The following is a 15,279-nucleotide window of genomic DNA, read 5'->3' on the forward strand; positions in this document are numbered from 1 at the left end:
AAAAGTCTAAGTCAAGATTGCCATGCAAAAACGGACGCGGACAATCTTGTGTGCCTCCGTGTTTTTTCACGGACCCATAGACTTGAATGGGTCCGCAAACCGTTTTCCAAGAAAAAAATAGGACAGGTTATATTTTTTTGACGGGCTGAAACCACGGATCACAGACGCGGATGACAAACGGTGCATTAGCTGAGTTTTTAACAGACCCATTGAAAGTCAATGGGTCCGCATTAAATCACGAAAAATGGAACAGCGGACACGGAAGGAAACAACGGTCGTATGCAAGAGGCCTTAGTAACATACTTACTATTAAATATCAGAAAACAGTATTTGGTATCCCTGTAATCATAATAACCTACCCCTACAATAGTGGACACATTATTTATGGTGATCGTAAACCGTGTTAATAAATAATTATGCATCTGTTTTTTTTTTCTTCTTTCATTTAACCCATAATAAAAGTTTATAGAAATTATGTATGATATGGAAACATGGAATGATGCAAAAAAAAAAAAAAAAAGTTGTGGCTGTGAATGTGAGAAAGGCTGGTGGGGGTGATCAGTTTTGGTCACCTGGCCCCTACCTCCAAAAAAATTGGAAAAAAAAAAAGATAAAAAAAGTCATACAGTATGTACCACAAAAACCTCCACCACCTTGTAAACATAAATATAAAAAAGTTATGGGTGACAAAAAAATGGATTTTTTTTTCAAAGGTTGTTTATTAAAACAAAATAAAAATAATATAAATTGGCATAGATGTAATCGTACTGACCTACATAATAAGGTCTTTATGTCATTTGCCACATGTTTTTTTTCCAATTTCACAACAAAATAAAAAAAATGTTTCAGTTCAAGATATGGTAGATGAAATGATGCCAATAAAAAAATACTACTTTTCCTGCAAAAACAAGCTGTCACATAGCTATGCAAATGGAAAAGTAAAATCGTTACATCTCATTGAAGACTGGGAGGAAAAACATAAAAGAAGAAATTAATATTGTCCTGGTCTCAAAGGAATTAAGCAGCGTACAAGGAAAGAGCAGCCTCAAAGGAAGCACCCACCTTTTTATTCTTTGAAAGCCATGTACAGTAATACCAATGTCCATGACTAAATTGGATGGGGAGGGAATAGGGAGGAGAGGTGTCAGGTCCAGAATTTTTAAAGACCTCTTGCTTTTTGGTCCTAGTAAGGCCTCTTGCACACGAACGTTGTGTGCCCGTGGCCACATTGCAGCCTGCATACGGCGGGTCCGCAGTACACAGGTACCGGCCCGTGTGTCATTTGAATGGGTCCACAATCACAGACATGCGGAAAAACAATAGAACTTGCAAAAAAATAGAACTTGTTCTATTTTTTTGCGGTGCGAACTGATCACGGACCCATTCAAGTTGAATGGGTCTCGATCCATCCCGGCCGTCGCACAGACGTTACCCGTGCATTGGGGACCGTGTTTGTGTGCAAGAGGCCTAATAGAGAGTCCATTATTATGTCTGGGTGGTTAAAAGTGTTCCTTAGAATACATCATTGTAATATAGTTGCTTGCTGCTTTGTAGTTTAAACACCTAAAAAGAAGCAGAGGAAATTATATTCTGACACGGATTTGATGCGGTAATTACAATAAAACATACAACTTCGCTGCCACAATTTTCATGACTCATTTCATAGTTTTAAATTGAGGTATTATTTAGATGAACATTCAGAGGCCACTCGAACAAAGAGCAAAAAGAGGAAAACAATTTCAATCCAATACAATGGACGCCGCAATAACATATCACAATTCCAGTTGCTGTAATTTCTGCAGTTTAAACTTGAAGGAAAATTGGGTCACAGAAATTTTTTTACGGTAATAAAGTGATTAAATGTTCTTCATGTCTGCACTTGGTAAAAGCTCTCTCCCCCCAGTAGGCAGTGTGGGATTATAATTGGTGCATTTGGGTCGGTAGCCCCGGGTCCAGCATCGCTGGGGGGCCTAACGCCGACCCAAACGCCCACAAACTACGATGGGGCACGGCAGCGCATAATTCCCTGCCCCTTCGCCGTCCGCCGATCACTGCCATAGGCTTCTGGCCTAGTAGGCCTGAAGCCTATGCGGTAGTAAAATCCCTGGAGCAGGCGGGCGTGATGACGTGACCATCTACGAGTGAGCGCCGACTGGGACACAGGTAAGTATTAGCTTTTATTTTTTTTATTTTTTGTGTGCCAACTGCCAACTTTGGGGGACATTACTGAAGGGACAGTAGGGGGCAAACTACTACGTGGGGGAAAATTACTAGTGTGGGGGAAATAAATACTGTGAGGGCAGTGTGGAGAAATGAATACTGTGGGGGCAGTGTGGGGGGCAAATTACTTAATGGATGGCAGTGTCGGGGGAAATTATCTAATGGGGGGCAGTGTGGAGGGCAAATTATTTAATAAAGGGCAGTGTGGGGCCAAATTACTATATGGATGGCAGTGTCGGGGCAAATTACTTAATTGAGGACAGTGTGGGGGCAAATTACTATATGGATGGCAGTGTTGGGGCAAATAACTATATGGATGGCAGTGTCAGGGCAAATTACTTAATGAAGGGCAGTGTCAAGGCAAATTATCTAATGGGGGGTAGTGTGTGGGGTTATTACTTAATAGGGGCAGTGTGCAGGGCAAATTACTTTGTGGGGGGAATTACTACATGGAAGGCAGTGTGGAAGAAATGACGGTATGGAGCAGTGTGGGGGAAATTACTATATGGGGCAGTGTGGGGGAAATTACTATATGAGGGCAGTGTGGGGGAAATTACTATATGGGGCAGTGTGGGTAAAATTACTATATGAAGGCAGTGTGGGGGAAATTCCTCTATGGGGCAGTGTGGGAGAAATTACTATATGGGGCAGTGTGGGGGAAACTACTATATGAGGGCAGTGTGGGGGAAATTGCTATATGGGGCAGTGTGGAGGGAATTACTATATGGGGCAGTGTGGAGGGAATTACTATATGGGGGCATTATGGGGGAAATTACTATATGGGGCAGTGTGGGAGAAATTACTATATGGGGCAGTGTGGGGGAAATTACTATATGAGGGCAGTGTGGAGGAAATTACTATATCAGGGGCAGAGTGGAGGAAATTACTATATCGGGGCAGTGTGGAGGGAATTACTATATGGGGCAGTCTGGGGGAAATTACTATATGGGGCAGTCGGAGGGAAATTACTATATGGGGCAGTCTGGGGGAAATTACTATATTAGGGGCAGATTGGGGGAAATTACTATATGGGGCAGTGTGGGGGAAATTACTATATGAGGGCAGTGTGGGGGAAATTACTATATGGGGCAGTGTGGGGAAAATTACTATATGAAGGCAGTGTGGGGGAAATTCCTCTATGGGGCAGTGTGGGAGAAATTACTATATGGGGCAGTGTGGGGGAAACTACTATATGAGGGCAGTGTGGGGGAAATTGCTATATGGGGCAGTGTGGAGGGAATTACTATATGGGGCAGTGTGGAGGGAATTACTATATGGGGGCATTATGGGGGAAATTACTATATGGGGCAGTGTGGGAGAAATTACTATATGGGGCAGTGTGGGGGAAATTACTATATGAGGGCAGTGTGGAGGAAATTACTATATCAGGGGCAGAGTGGAGGAAATTACTATATCGGGGCAGTGAGGAGGGAATTACTATATGGGGCAGTCTGGGGGAAATTACTATATGGGGCCGTCTGAGGGAAATTACTATATGGGGCAGTCTGGGGGAAATTACTATATTAGGGGCAGATTGGGGGAAATTACTATATGGGGCAGTGTGGGAGAAATTACTGTATGTGGGCAGTGTGGGAGAAATTACTATATAGGAGGAGTGGGGGAAAATTACTATATGGGGCAGTGGGGGGGGGGGGAAATTACTATATGGGGCAGTGGGGGGGAAATTACTGTATGGGGATAGGGTGGGGGAAATTACTATATGGGGCAGTATGGGGGCGTTTATATTAGGGGAAATGTTTTGGGGGGGACACTATACAGGCATTATTACCTGGAGCACAATATAGGGTGTTATTATTACTGGGGGCACTGTAGGGGACATTATAATTGCTGTGGACACTATAGGGACCTTTGGGGTAATTTATCAAACTGATGTAAAGTAGAACTGGGTTAGTTACCCATAGCAACAGATTTCACCTTTCATTTTTCACAGCTCCTTTGGAAAATGAAAGGTGGGATCTGATTATACTTTACACCAGTTTGATATATCCCCAATTATGAGAACTCAAACAAGTCTGTGTAACAAACTCTGTAGAGACGAGATGCGGCTGAAAGAATTTGTCATGGCGTTCTGGGTCAAACGGAGAAGAGGAAAGAGAAGGTCCTATATGTAGAGCTGGCTCACTACTGTGACCTGCGTCTCATCTTCTCCTCAAAGTCTTTTTTTATTATAATCATATGTATTTTAAATTTGGCAACTAAATTTTTTATTTGTCACCTGCAGTCCTATGTAACAGCCCAGATAACAGTGATAACTTTCTGTGTACAAAAAATGTAGTAGATGTTCCATGCAGTCCTATATCCAACATAACACAATAGTTCACTGTTATGTGGGGGGTCCGACTCCTGGCACCCCCACGAATCAACTGTTTGAGGAGACTGTGATGTCCCAGTGAGCTCCGCAGCCTCTTTGCTCCTTACCAAGCACAGCGCTGTTCATCTGATAGCACTGTGCTTGGTACTGCAGCTTAGACCCAATCATTTAGATGGGACTGAGCTGCACCTAGACCATGTGAACGATGTCTTATGGCCTAGGAAGAGACTTTGGCGCTTACAAAGCACCGCAGCCTCTTCATACAGAAAAAAAACTAAAATTAAGGGGGGCGAATTGGGTAAACAGCCCCGGGCCTATCATGCACTTAATCTGCCCCTGCCAGTAGGGGTATTTGCTGTTGAAGTCTGGTTTTTACATTAAAGGCTATGTACACCTTTGGGGGAAATGTTTTTTTAATTATTGCATTGTACTTATTTTGAGCTAAAAATAATTTTTTCAATTGGTCTTTATTAAAAAGATGGAATCCTTTTTTTTTCAGTACATAGCTGAGATGCTCTAGTAGCACCCTTTGAATTTTCTGTCTTTTCCGTCAGACCTGGAGCAGACGGACTACTTATTTCTGCTCTCTGACCTCCTAAACACTCATTATAGCTCAGTTCTTATCTTACTGATAAGAATGTGTCTTAAATAAGTGTTTATGACCTCTTAGTAATTTAGAGATAAGGTTTATTAGATGACCGGCACAAAGTGAAAGTGAAAGTACCAGTCACACAGTTAGAAAAGCAGTTAACCCTTTGTGACAGAATGGCTCAATATTTTTAATAAAGGCCAAATTAAAAATATGATTTTTAGCCAAAAATAAGTCAAATGCAATCATAACCAAAAATTGCCTCCAAAGGTGTACATAGCCTTTCAATCTTGTGGCTGTTTTCTCCAAGAACTTTGGGGAAGACAAATCAACTTTTGGTGGTCTTAAAAAGATGCAAATTATGTTGCACGCTATATTTGCACTATGATTTGCCTTTTTTAATTTCTCACAACTCTTTTCAAAATGGGTGGGGCTAGGTGGCAGGGGAGTGGCCTCCCATGGCCCAACAATTTTACTGTCATTACTTACTGGTGGCATAGGTCTGAATTTCTTCTGCATGGACTGCTGGGAGATTCTGTGCCTCTGTTGGCCTGCAGTTCCTTGGACCCACCAGAGGAAATGATTCTGAGAGCCCACTCTCTGTGCTTATAGGACTTTAAGGGCCCTGTTTTAGTAGGGGTCCATTATTGTCAGAGTTTGGGCCACTGGAGGATCCTCTGGTAAAGTGGTGGGCCAGTCCAACCCTTTTGGCTAGTCCCACCAAGAGGCTCTGGCTATCATTATATCTAAATTGCCCTAATAAATAATATGGAAAGGAATCTATGTGGGCACAAAGTATTAATAGGGAACACTTATCTGTTTCTTAGATGTTTTTATTGTTTTCAGTGTCTACTTTCTAAGAATGTAGCATTCATTCTACAACTTTTTTAAGTTTTATATTGTTTGTATGAAGAAAAAAATCGCAACTGAAAATGGACATATGAAAATTTACTAAATACATCAGCTTCATCAAACTATGTCCACACAAAGTAATAGCCTTGTGAAGAAATATGACACCCTGAGCAAAAATCAAAGCCCGACCCTTGGATCTCTGCCATAGAGTTGTACTTTGAATTGCAGTGGGTCTGCATGCTGATTTCCCCCTTCAATGGGACTAATCCACATGTGGTTGATCTGCTGCAGTTTCTGCATGGAATGGAATCAATGGTAAATCCGCCTAGAAAAAATCTGTATGAATGAAAATAAAGCTTCGTATGGAAAACGGGGGATGCAGAGTTTGCTACAATGTATGAGCACAGGTGTAATGTATGAGTTAGGAGAACTGCTTGCTTAGCTCACAGACAGTATACAGTTGTAGAAAAGTCATTGTTTTCAGCATCTGGATAAACAGAAGCATGCTCCTATTCCATGAAAGCAAGCAGGGATATTATAAATGATGAAGTACATTGCAAAATGTTATAGCATGAATATATTTTCTTTTCTTATCAGTGAACAAGTGCAAGCACATAATGAGGAAGTTTCGAGGTCATCTTCGTACAAAGATAGAGTCTGGAGAAGGAACGATTCCAGTGAGGACTCGGCCTGCCGTACAGACATGGGACGGTGTATTATCGGGAGAGCAGCTAGTCACAATGTCTTGTACAGACAAACTGACCAGGTAATTACATGTGATTAACTGCTTTTTTAGCTTGATTTTTTAAATCATTAGTATCTATGGCAAGTTGGAAACCAGTGATAGTTTAAGATCATGAACATCACCAATGTCATGTTCTAACAAATATCAAAGATCTCAGAAGATCTGATCAGTGCTCTATCCCAGGACTATTTTCTCTGGACACCAGGATTGCTACCAGAACTTTTTTTTCCATAGCAATGACCATACTGGATCTTCACAAGATTGCACAAACTTTATGTTATTCTTATATTTGTAACAAGAAACTCCATCTTTTATAGAACCTCCCCATAAAATGTAGCTCAAAGATGACCTTGTTAAGACAAGTCACATCTTGCAACAGGTTCTATTCAGTTATGAACGATTGTTTCTTCTCTTGCTTCCTTGTGTGATCTTGAAGGATCTCATCTTATAAGTCATCTGTGATTGCATTTATTTGGAATTGTTTGTGTGCAGCATAGATATGGTACATTGTTAGATGTTTGAGTGATACATGACGCCATGCTGACAGGCAATACTACCACTGCATGGCAAACCACCAGTTACTTTCAATTGTCCTAGATACTATATAGGTAAGTGAATCATAGTAAAGATGTATTCCAGCCTAATAAAAAAAAAGGTTTGTTGTGGAATGCAAAAGGTTTAAAAAAGTAGACATCTCTTGTTATGATAGCTCAGTACGTTATATATTCATCTCACTGATACCCTGTCAATGCTGTTACAACTGTATCCAGGTCCCAACAGCGGTGACGTCCCAATATGCCAGGTAATTACTGTTAATGGTTCACAGCCAATCACTGGCTGAAGCCAAGACCCACCCCATCCAGTGATTGGTTGAGGAGCATTCCCAGCCATTTCCTACCTTGCCAGGATAGTGGAGCACAGCGGGGAACCGTGCACTGTCAAAACAGCAGTAGCAGAGGATAAGTGAGGGGAGTATAGGCTCGATATTTTTTAACAACATTTGTTTACCACTGCAAGCCATTTTTATTTGGCTAGAATACCCATTTAACTGGGTCTGAGGGCAACTGCAGGAAACTGAGACTCACTTTAGACACTTTCTCCATTACAATATATTAGATTATCACCCTCAAGGATTTATTTCCCCAATAGAGCTTTGGAATAAGGTACTACTGACGCTCATGGAAACAGCAGGGTGTCATCCAGAATTCCCAGCTGTAGACCTGTAACCAGGGGTGTAATCATGGCTCCCCATACCAAATCCTAGTGCCCTGTGGGTGTTTCTATCAGTGATTGTTATCTGTGTACAGTGGCGTCTCTAGGAACAATATATGGGGGGGGGGCACAAAGATACCACAGTCAAAAATGGGGGGGCAAAAACAAAATAAGTATATATAAATAAGATTACAAAATACGAGAGAATTGCGGTATGCAGGGATACATTTATAATAAAACAATTTACTTACAAAAGAAGCTATTCAGTCGTCTGCTGTGCCATCCTCTGCTTGCTTCCGCTGATTATGCCTCTCATTAGCCCTCATAGTCATTATGCCTCTCATATCAGCCCCCATATCAGCCCTTTTGCCTCATTAGCCCCCATTATTCCTCTTATTAGCCCCCATTATGCCTCTTATCACCCCCATATCAGCCCCAATGCCTCTCATTAGCCCCCATATCAATCCTTATGCCTCATTAGCCCCCATTATAAGCCCTTATGCCTTATTAGCCCCCATTATTCCTCTTATTAGCCCCCATTATGCCTCATTAGCCCCATTATACCTCATTAGCCCCCATTATGCCTCATTAGCCCCCATTATAAGCCATGATGCCTCATTAGCCCACATTATGCCTCTTATTAGCCCCCATATGCCTAATTAACTCCCATATGCCCAATTAGCCCCCATTATGCCTCTTATTAGCGCCCGTATGCCTCGTTAGCCCCCATATGTCTCATTAGCCCCCATATGCCTCTAATAGTCTAATTAGCCCCATTGTGTCTCTAATTAGCCCCCATTATGCATCATTACCCCCCATATGCCTCTAAATAGCCCCATATGCCTCCAATTAGCCCCCATAGCCCCCATGTGCCTCCAATTAGCCCCCATATTCCTCCTATTAGCCCCCAAATGCCCGCATATGCTCTCAATTAGCCCCCATATGCCTCCAATTAGCCCCCATATGCCTCCAATTAGCCCCCATATGCCTCCAATTAGCCCCCATTATGCCCCACAGCAGCCACATTAAAAAATAAATAAAAAAAACACTTACCTGTCCTGCTCCTGGACGGACGCCGCCTGCAATTTTCTCCCTCCTCAGTCGACTGTGCTCTAAACTGGCGCGCACAGCGTGAGGTCGCTCTGTGACCCCACGCTGTGCGCGCCAGTTTAGAAGACAGTCGACTGAGAAGGGAGAAAATTGCAGGCGGCGTCTGTCCAGGAGCAGGACAGGTAAGTGTTTTTTTTATTTTTAAAAAAATGTACAGAGCATTCACCACTTCCTGGTCCTTAGGTACTAATGATCGCTTCCATAATTGTTTTTTTTTATGGTGACAGGTTATCTTTAAAGGGAATCTCCAAAACACCCTCCAAACTAGAGTAAGTTGTGTATAGTATAAGGGTACTTACACACTTGCTTCAGAGGATTCCGGCAGGCAGTTCAGTCGCTGGAACTGCCTGCTGGATTCGGCAATCCGGACGCAAACTGATGGCATTTGTCCAAATGCATTGAAATACCAGATCCATCTCTCCGTTGTCATCCAGAAAAACGGACATGGTATTATTATTATTTTTTTGCATTTTTAAAGGTCTTTTAAAGGAACACTTAATGCCGGATCCGGCACTAATACACTTGCAATGTAAATTAAATTAATACACATGAAATGTAAATTAAATTAATACACATGCAATGTAAATTAAATTAATACACATGAAATGTAAAACACTAATACACATGCAATGTAAATTAATGCCGGATCCGGCATGTGATCAGTATTTTTGGCCGGAGAGAAAACTGCACCATGCTGCAGTATTTTCTCCATCCAGAAAACGTAAGAGGGACTGAACTGATGCATCCTGAACGGAATGCTCTCCATTCAGAATACATAAGGATAAAACTGATCAGTTTTTTTTCCGGTATTGAGCTCCTATGGTCGAGAGCTGACAGATTTCCTTTAAAGTTTTCACTCTTCCCTTCCATCATGCTTCGTCATTACTACCTTCCTGCCATTTGCCCATTTAGCTGCATGGCCCCACATCTATTCTTCCCACTACCATAGTAGTTACAGGGGTAACTGGGGGCACAGGGCTGGCGTAGCATTGGTCCAGGTTCCGGCTTACAAGGGTCACAACCAAACCCCCCGGTTAAGGAAAGCCAAGCTAAGCCTCTGGTAGATGTGTCCATGGATGTAATGAGAATATACAGTAGTTTTAGTAATTTCTTAATAGCTAAGGGACAGGTAATGAGGCAAGCAGGTAAGGTCACTGCGTCTTTTTTGCTCTTGGCTGTCCTACTCCTTCCTCAACAAATTTTATTTATAAAAGGTTTTATGCAAATCATAAGTAGTTTTCTCTTATAATCCAGTTGCTAGAGAGAAATAATCCTTCATGGAAAAGCTTCATTGACAGCCAGAGAACAGTCCTTCCAGGCTTTGTATGTTTTTAGCCCTTTCTGATTGTTTTAGACATTTGATCAAACCAGAGAAATCAGATGTGGAACATAGGCTGTTTTTTTCCCCTCTCGTGACTTCCACCAACTCCATGTCATTCTGGTTAAAGTCTGATGGACACTAGTAGATTAGTACATTGCCTGTAGCCCATCCGTCCCACATTGCAGAGCATCGTATCAAACTGTTCTGTTGCTTTTAGCTGTTTACATATAGAACAGTCTGGGTTGAATTTTCACCGGTGTCTCTTATTTTTTTTAAGAACATGTTGACGTTTGCTGCCTTTCTTTTATGATGGGTACATAGAGATTTTATCTTTTATTATTCTGTATGTGTAATTGTAATTTGGTGCAGGTACATACACTCACCTAAAGAATTATTAGGAACACCTGTTCTATTTCTCATTAATGCGATTATCTAGTCAACCAATCACATGGCAGTTGCTTCAATGCATGTAGGGTTGTGGTCCTGGTCAAGACAATCTCCTGAACTCCAAACTGAATGTCAGAATGGGAAAGAAAGGTGATTTAAGCAATTTTGAGCATAGCATGGTTGTTGGTGCCAGACGGGCCGGTCTGAGTATTTCACAATCTGCTCAGTTACTGGGATTTTCACGCACAACCATTTCTAGGGTTTACAAAGAATGGTGTGAAAAGGGAAAAACATCCAGTATGCGGCAGTCCTGTGGGCGAAAATGCCTTGTTGATGCTAGAGGTCAGAGGAGAATGGGCCGACTGATTCAAGCTGATAGAAGAGCAACGTTGACTGAAATAACCACTCGTTACAACCGAGGCATGCAGCAAAGCATTTGTGAAGCCACAACACGCACAACCTTGATGCGGCAGAAGACCCCACAGCAGAAGACCCCACCGGGTACCACTCATCTCCACTACAAATAGGAAAAAGAGGCTACAATTTGCACAAGCTCACCAAAATTGGACTGTTGAAGACTGGAAAAATGGTTTCTTGAACATGACAATGAGTTCACTGTACTAAAATGGCCCCCACAGTCACCAGATCTCAACCCAATAGAGCATCTTTGGGATGTGGTGGAACGGGAGCTTCGTGCCCTGGATGTGCATCCCTCAAATCTCCATGAACTGCAATATGCTATCCTATCAATATGGGCCAACATTTCTAAAGAATGCTATCAGCACCATGTTGAATCAATGCCACGTAGAATTAAGGCAGTTCTGAAGGCAAAAGGGGGTCCAACACCGGATGTTCCTAATAATTATTTAGGTGAGTGTATTTCAGAAATGGTGACAGTTCCTCTTTAACAAGAAGTAGGAGACAGACGGAAGGCATTATGACTGGTTGGTTTTTATGGAGACATATAGGTCTTCATTGGAGCTGTAGACGGAAAACACAAATTTTTTTAGTGAAAGCCATGCAAAGGTTACTTTCACATCAGCATACCTTTTCAGGTATTGAGATCTGTCATACAGTAAGTAGGAAGATCTGTCAATACCAGAGGAAAACACTTCAGTTGTGTCCCCATTCATTGTCAATGAATGAAAAAACTGAACGGAACAGAGTGCACCAGAATGCATTCCGTTCCCTTTGGTTGTGTCCCCAGGCCATATAGAAAAACGCTGCAATAACATGGTTGCAAAGTTCTACATGTCCATAGCCTTTACAAAAATCATTAACTGAATATCAAATAATAATGCTGTGCAAATAAATGTTGATTATTACACATAGATTGAATGCAGCAGTATAGGAATATACAGTAGGTTACAAGACTGCAAGATGGACAGTGATTAGGTTTACACTGCAGAGAACATTATCACCAAACACCATGTAAGATAAAATGTCCCCCATGTCAATCATTATAATCCTATGTGCGTTCATCTCCGAGAAGCTATTTCCTCGCCTCAGTTTTGTACTAAACCTATATAATTCAGCAATCTAATAATACGTATTTGTGCCCCGTGGCGTGATTTGCTCTTACTGAAGAGGCGTATTTGTCACTTATTCTTGAAGGTGTTTATGAGCATTTCACCTATTCCATCTATGGCATTTCTATGATTGACAAATGGGGGGACAAAATATTTACTTAAGGTTTAACTATATTGAAGACCGGACAAGGAATTTTGTCTTTGTAAACAGTGCTGTAATATCAAGTGTTTGAACAAATGAGAGAGGAATTTCTCGTTCCCTTCTGGCTGTGGAGATTTCCCAGTTAACATTGATTCTGATTAGAAATAAGCTATTGGATTTGTGCTCCAGCAGTCGGCAGGTGGTTGACTTTTTTAAGGTGTTGTTGTACTGATTATCACATGAGAAAGTTTTGTCTTAAAAGCTTTTTCAATGGACGTTTGGTGTGATGGATTCATAGATGATATTCAGAAGATAAATAACGGAAGAGTTTATGACTCATGAATGCATTATCTCCGTAATTTGCTGCTTAAGAACATGAAAGTAACGTGGACTCGGGGCCCTCACAGGGCCAGCGAGTAGTATACATGGCTCCACGCTCAAGGGTGGCAAAAGGACACAAGTCACCAGGAACAACGGTTCTTACTGATCACACTTGAGGCAACAAGCTTGGTGGTTACAGCAGTCTTACAAGAGGCAACTGGCTTAGTGGTTACAGTCTCTCGATGTGAGTACGGCCTTAGTCAGTGCTAATAAGTTTGTTTCTGTAAGTGTTAACACCTTAATCTCCCCTCAAGCTCTGCGGACCTAACTTCCCTGAATGATAATACTCAACCCAACTTCCCTGAATGAAGATGGCTTTTTTTGTCTTTACTCATGGTACACCTCACACATTTCCACTATTGTCTCTTCAGGTTGCAGTTTCTCACAGTCTTCTCACAACACACTTAGGCTACTTTCACTCGCGTTTTGGCTTTACGTTTGTGAGATCCGTTCAGGGCTCTTACCAGCGGTCCAAAACGGATCAGTTTTGCCCTAATGCATTCTGAATGGAAAAGGATCCGCCCAGAATGCGTCAGTTTGCCTCCGTTCAGTCACCATTCCGCTCCGGAGGCGGACACCAAAAGGCTGCTTGCAGCGTTTTTCTGTCCATCCTGGGATGCAGAGTGAGACGGATCCGTCCTGACACAAAATGTAAGTCAATGGGGACGGATCCGTTTTCTCGGCCACAATCTGGCACAATAGAAAACGCCCATTGACTTTCAATAGAGTTCATGACAGATCCGTCTTGGCTATAGAAGACATAATACATCCTGATGCGTTCATAACGGATGCATGCGGTTGTATTATTGTAACGGAAGTGTTTTTGTAGATCCATGATGGATCTGCAAAAAAAGCTAGTGTGAAAGAAGCCTAACACTCACTCTGTACAGGCTCTTTGAGGTTGTGGTAGCTCCTTCTTCACAGCTCAAGACACTGTACATGCTTTGGGCTGACTGTTTAAATAGGCAAAAAGCTTTTTCAGGTGCTCTGTGGCCCTATCTTGACTAGTGTCTCACACCCTGCTTTCTAGGTGAATAAATCACAGGACTATTGTTGGCTTTGTGTTGGGTAGAAGCTTCCTTGTTAGCTGCACATGCAATCCCTTTGGCTTGAGGACCTGCATAATTAGAACATCTGACCAAAAAGGTCCTGTGCACATAACATATTATGTAATATTAGTAATACAATTGACCACTAGGTGATAGCACAAAACCACAGAACTATTTACCATATACACCTATGTAATGCTGAAGAAAAAGGATTTTTAGAAAATAGAATCTCCTCTTCTCCAGAAACGGTTCCAATCGTGTCCATAGACTGTGTCTGGGATTGCAGCTCATCACTATTCAAGTGAATGGAACTGTGTTGTATGCGATACCAGATAAAGTTCATGGACAAGAGTGGAAAATAAATCAGACCCTTTTGTCTTAAAGGGGTTATCCAAGACTAAACATTTTTAACAGACCTCTTCAGAGTAGCTGGACCTGTGGTGTGGTTTAACTTCATACTTAGCTGGTCCTTGCCACTGGACTCCAGCTGCATAGCTTCACGACCACGTCGGCAGGTTTTGAGTTTCTGGGAATCAACATCCTCTTGACGGGTGTCACATGACTGCTGCAGCCAATCACTGGCTGCAGTGGTGACCTGTAAGTGACATACCACATGGGTGACAGGTCACCACTGTGGCTAGTGATTGGCTGCAGCAGTCACGTAACACCTTTCAACAGGATGCTTATTCCTAGAGAACAGGGAACTGCCGAGACAGCCGGTGAAAGATGCAGCTGGAACTAAGCAGTGAGGATCAGGGAAGTATGAACCCCACCGTGGGTCCAGCCACTCTGAAGAGGTCTGTTAAAAACGTTTAGTCTTGGATAACCCCTTTAAACTGGATAACCCCTTTAATTGGCTGGTTCATCCTCTGAGGGGTAGTCACCTACCACATATTTTTCTAATTTTGTTAAAAGGTTAAACCCATTCAAGTCATCCTGTAAAGTGCGGCCAGAGCAGAGCCCATGTTAAGAGGAGAGCGGCTTCCTTGGGCAACATGAGTGGCTCTGCCACTCTGAAGAATAAGAAAGCGCCACACCCCAAATGTAAAAAGAGCGGTGAGCTACTCATCACCGAGTGGTAAAGCAGCTAGCATGTTACCTACTCATGGAGAATAGTAGGAGGAGCAGCCATAATAAGAGCCAGACCACATTATCTTAGGGAGTGTGGATGCAAGCCCGCATGGTGGGCATGCAAGACACAGTAAAGCCCTGCTGCATCAGGGGACCGTGGACGGCAGCCAGAGAGTATGAGTCTCCCTCCTATATGTGTGAAGTATTGAGAGTCAAATTGCATTCCTCTGTTGGGGGGGTACGCATTTAGAGAAGGCCAAAGATAATATTGGGGACTTTGTAGCCCAGAGGGAGCTGGAGACATGCAGTTTGAGAAAAGTTTGTGCAAAGGCTGCAGCA

At 42.4% G+C, this 15,279-nt stretch overlaps 1 protein-coding gene across 1 annotated transcript in view; it reads left to right on the top strand.

Annotated features, from left to right (window-relative positions):
- LOC122939486 (double-stranded RNA-specific editase B2-like) overlaps positions 1–15,279 on the top strand; it is a 529,987-nt gene that overhangs the window by 502,332 nt on the left and 12,376 nt on the right. The window contains exon 8 of the mRNA XM_044295555.1: positions 6,591–6,759. Within this exon, the coding sequence (XP_044151490.1) occupies positions 6,591–6,759 (169 nt within the window). The remainder of the gene's footprint in view (positions 1–6,590; positions 6,760–15,279) is intronic.

The sequence above is a fragment of the Bufo gargarizans genome, chromosome 5, assembly GCF_014858855.1.
Source record: "Bufo gargarizans isolate SCDJY-AF-19 chromosome 5, ASM1485885v1, whole genome shotgun sequence".
NCBI lineage: Eukaryota > Metazoa > Chordata > Amphibia > Anura > Bufonidae > Bufo > Bufo gargarizans.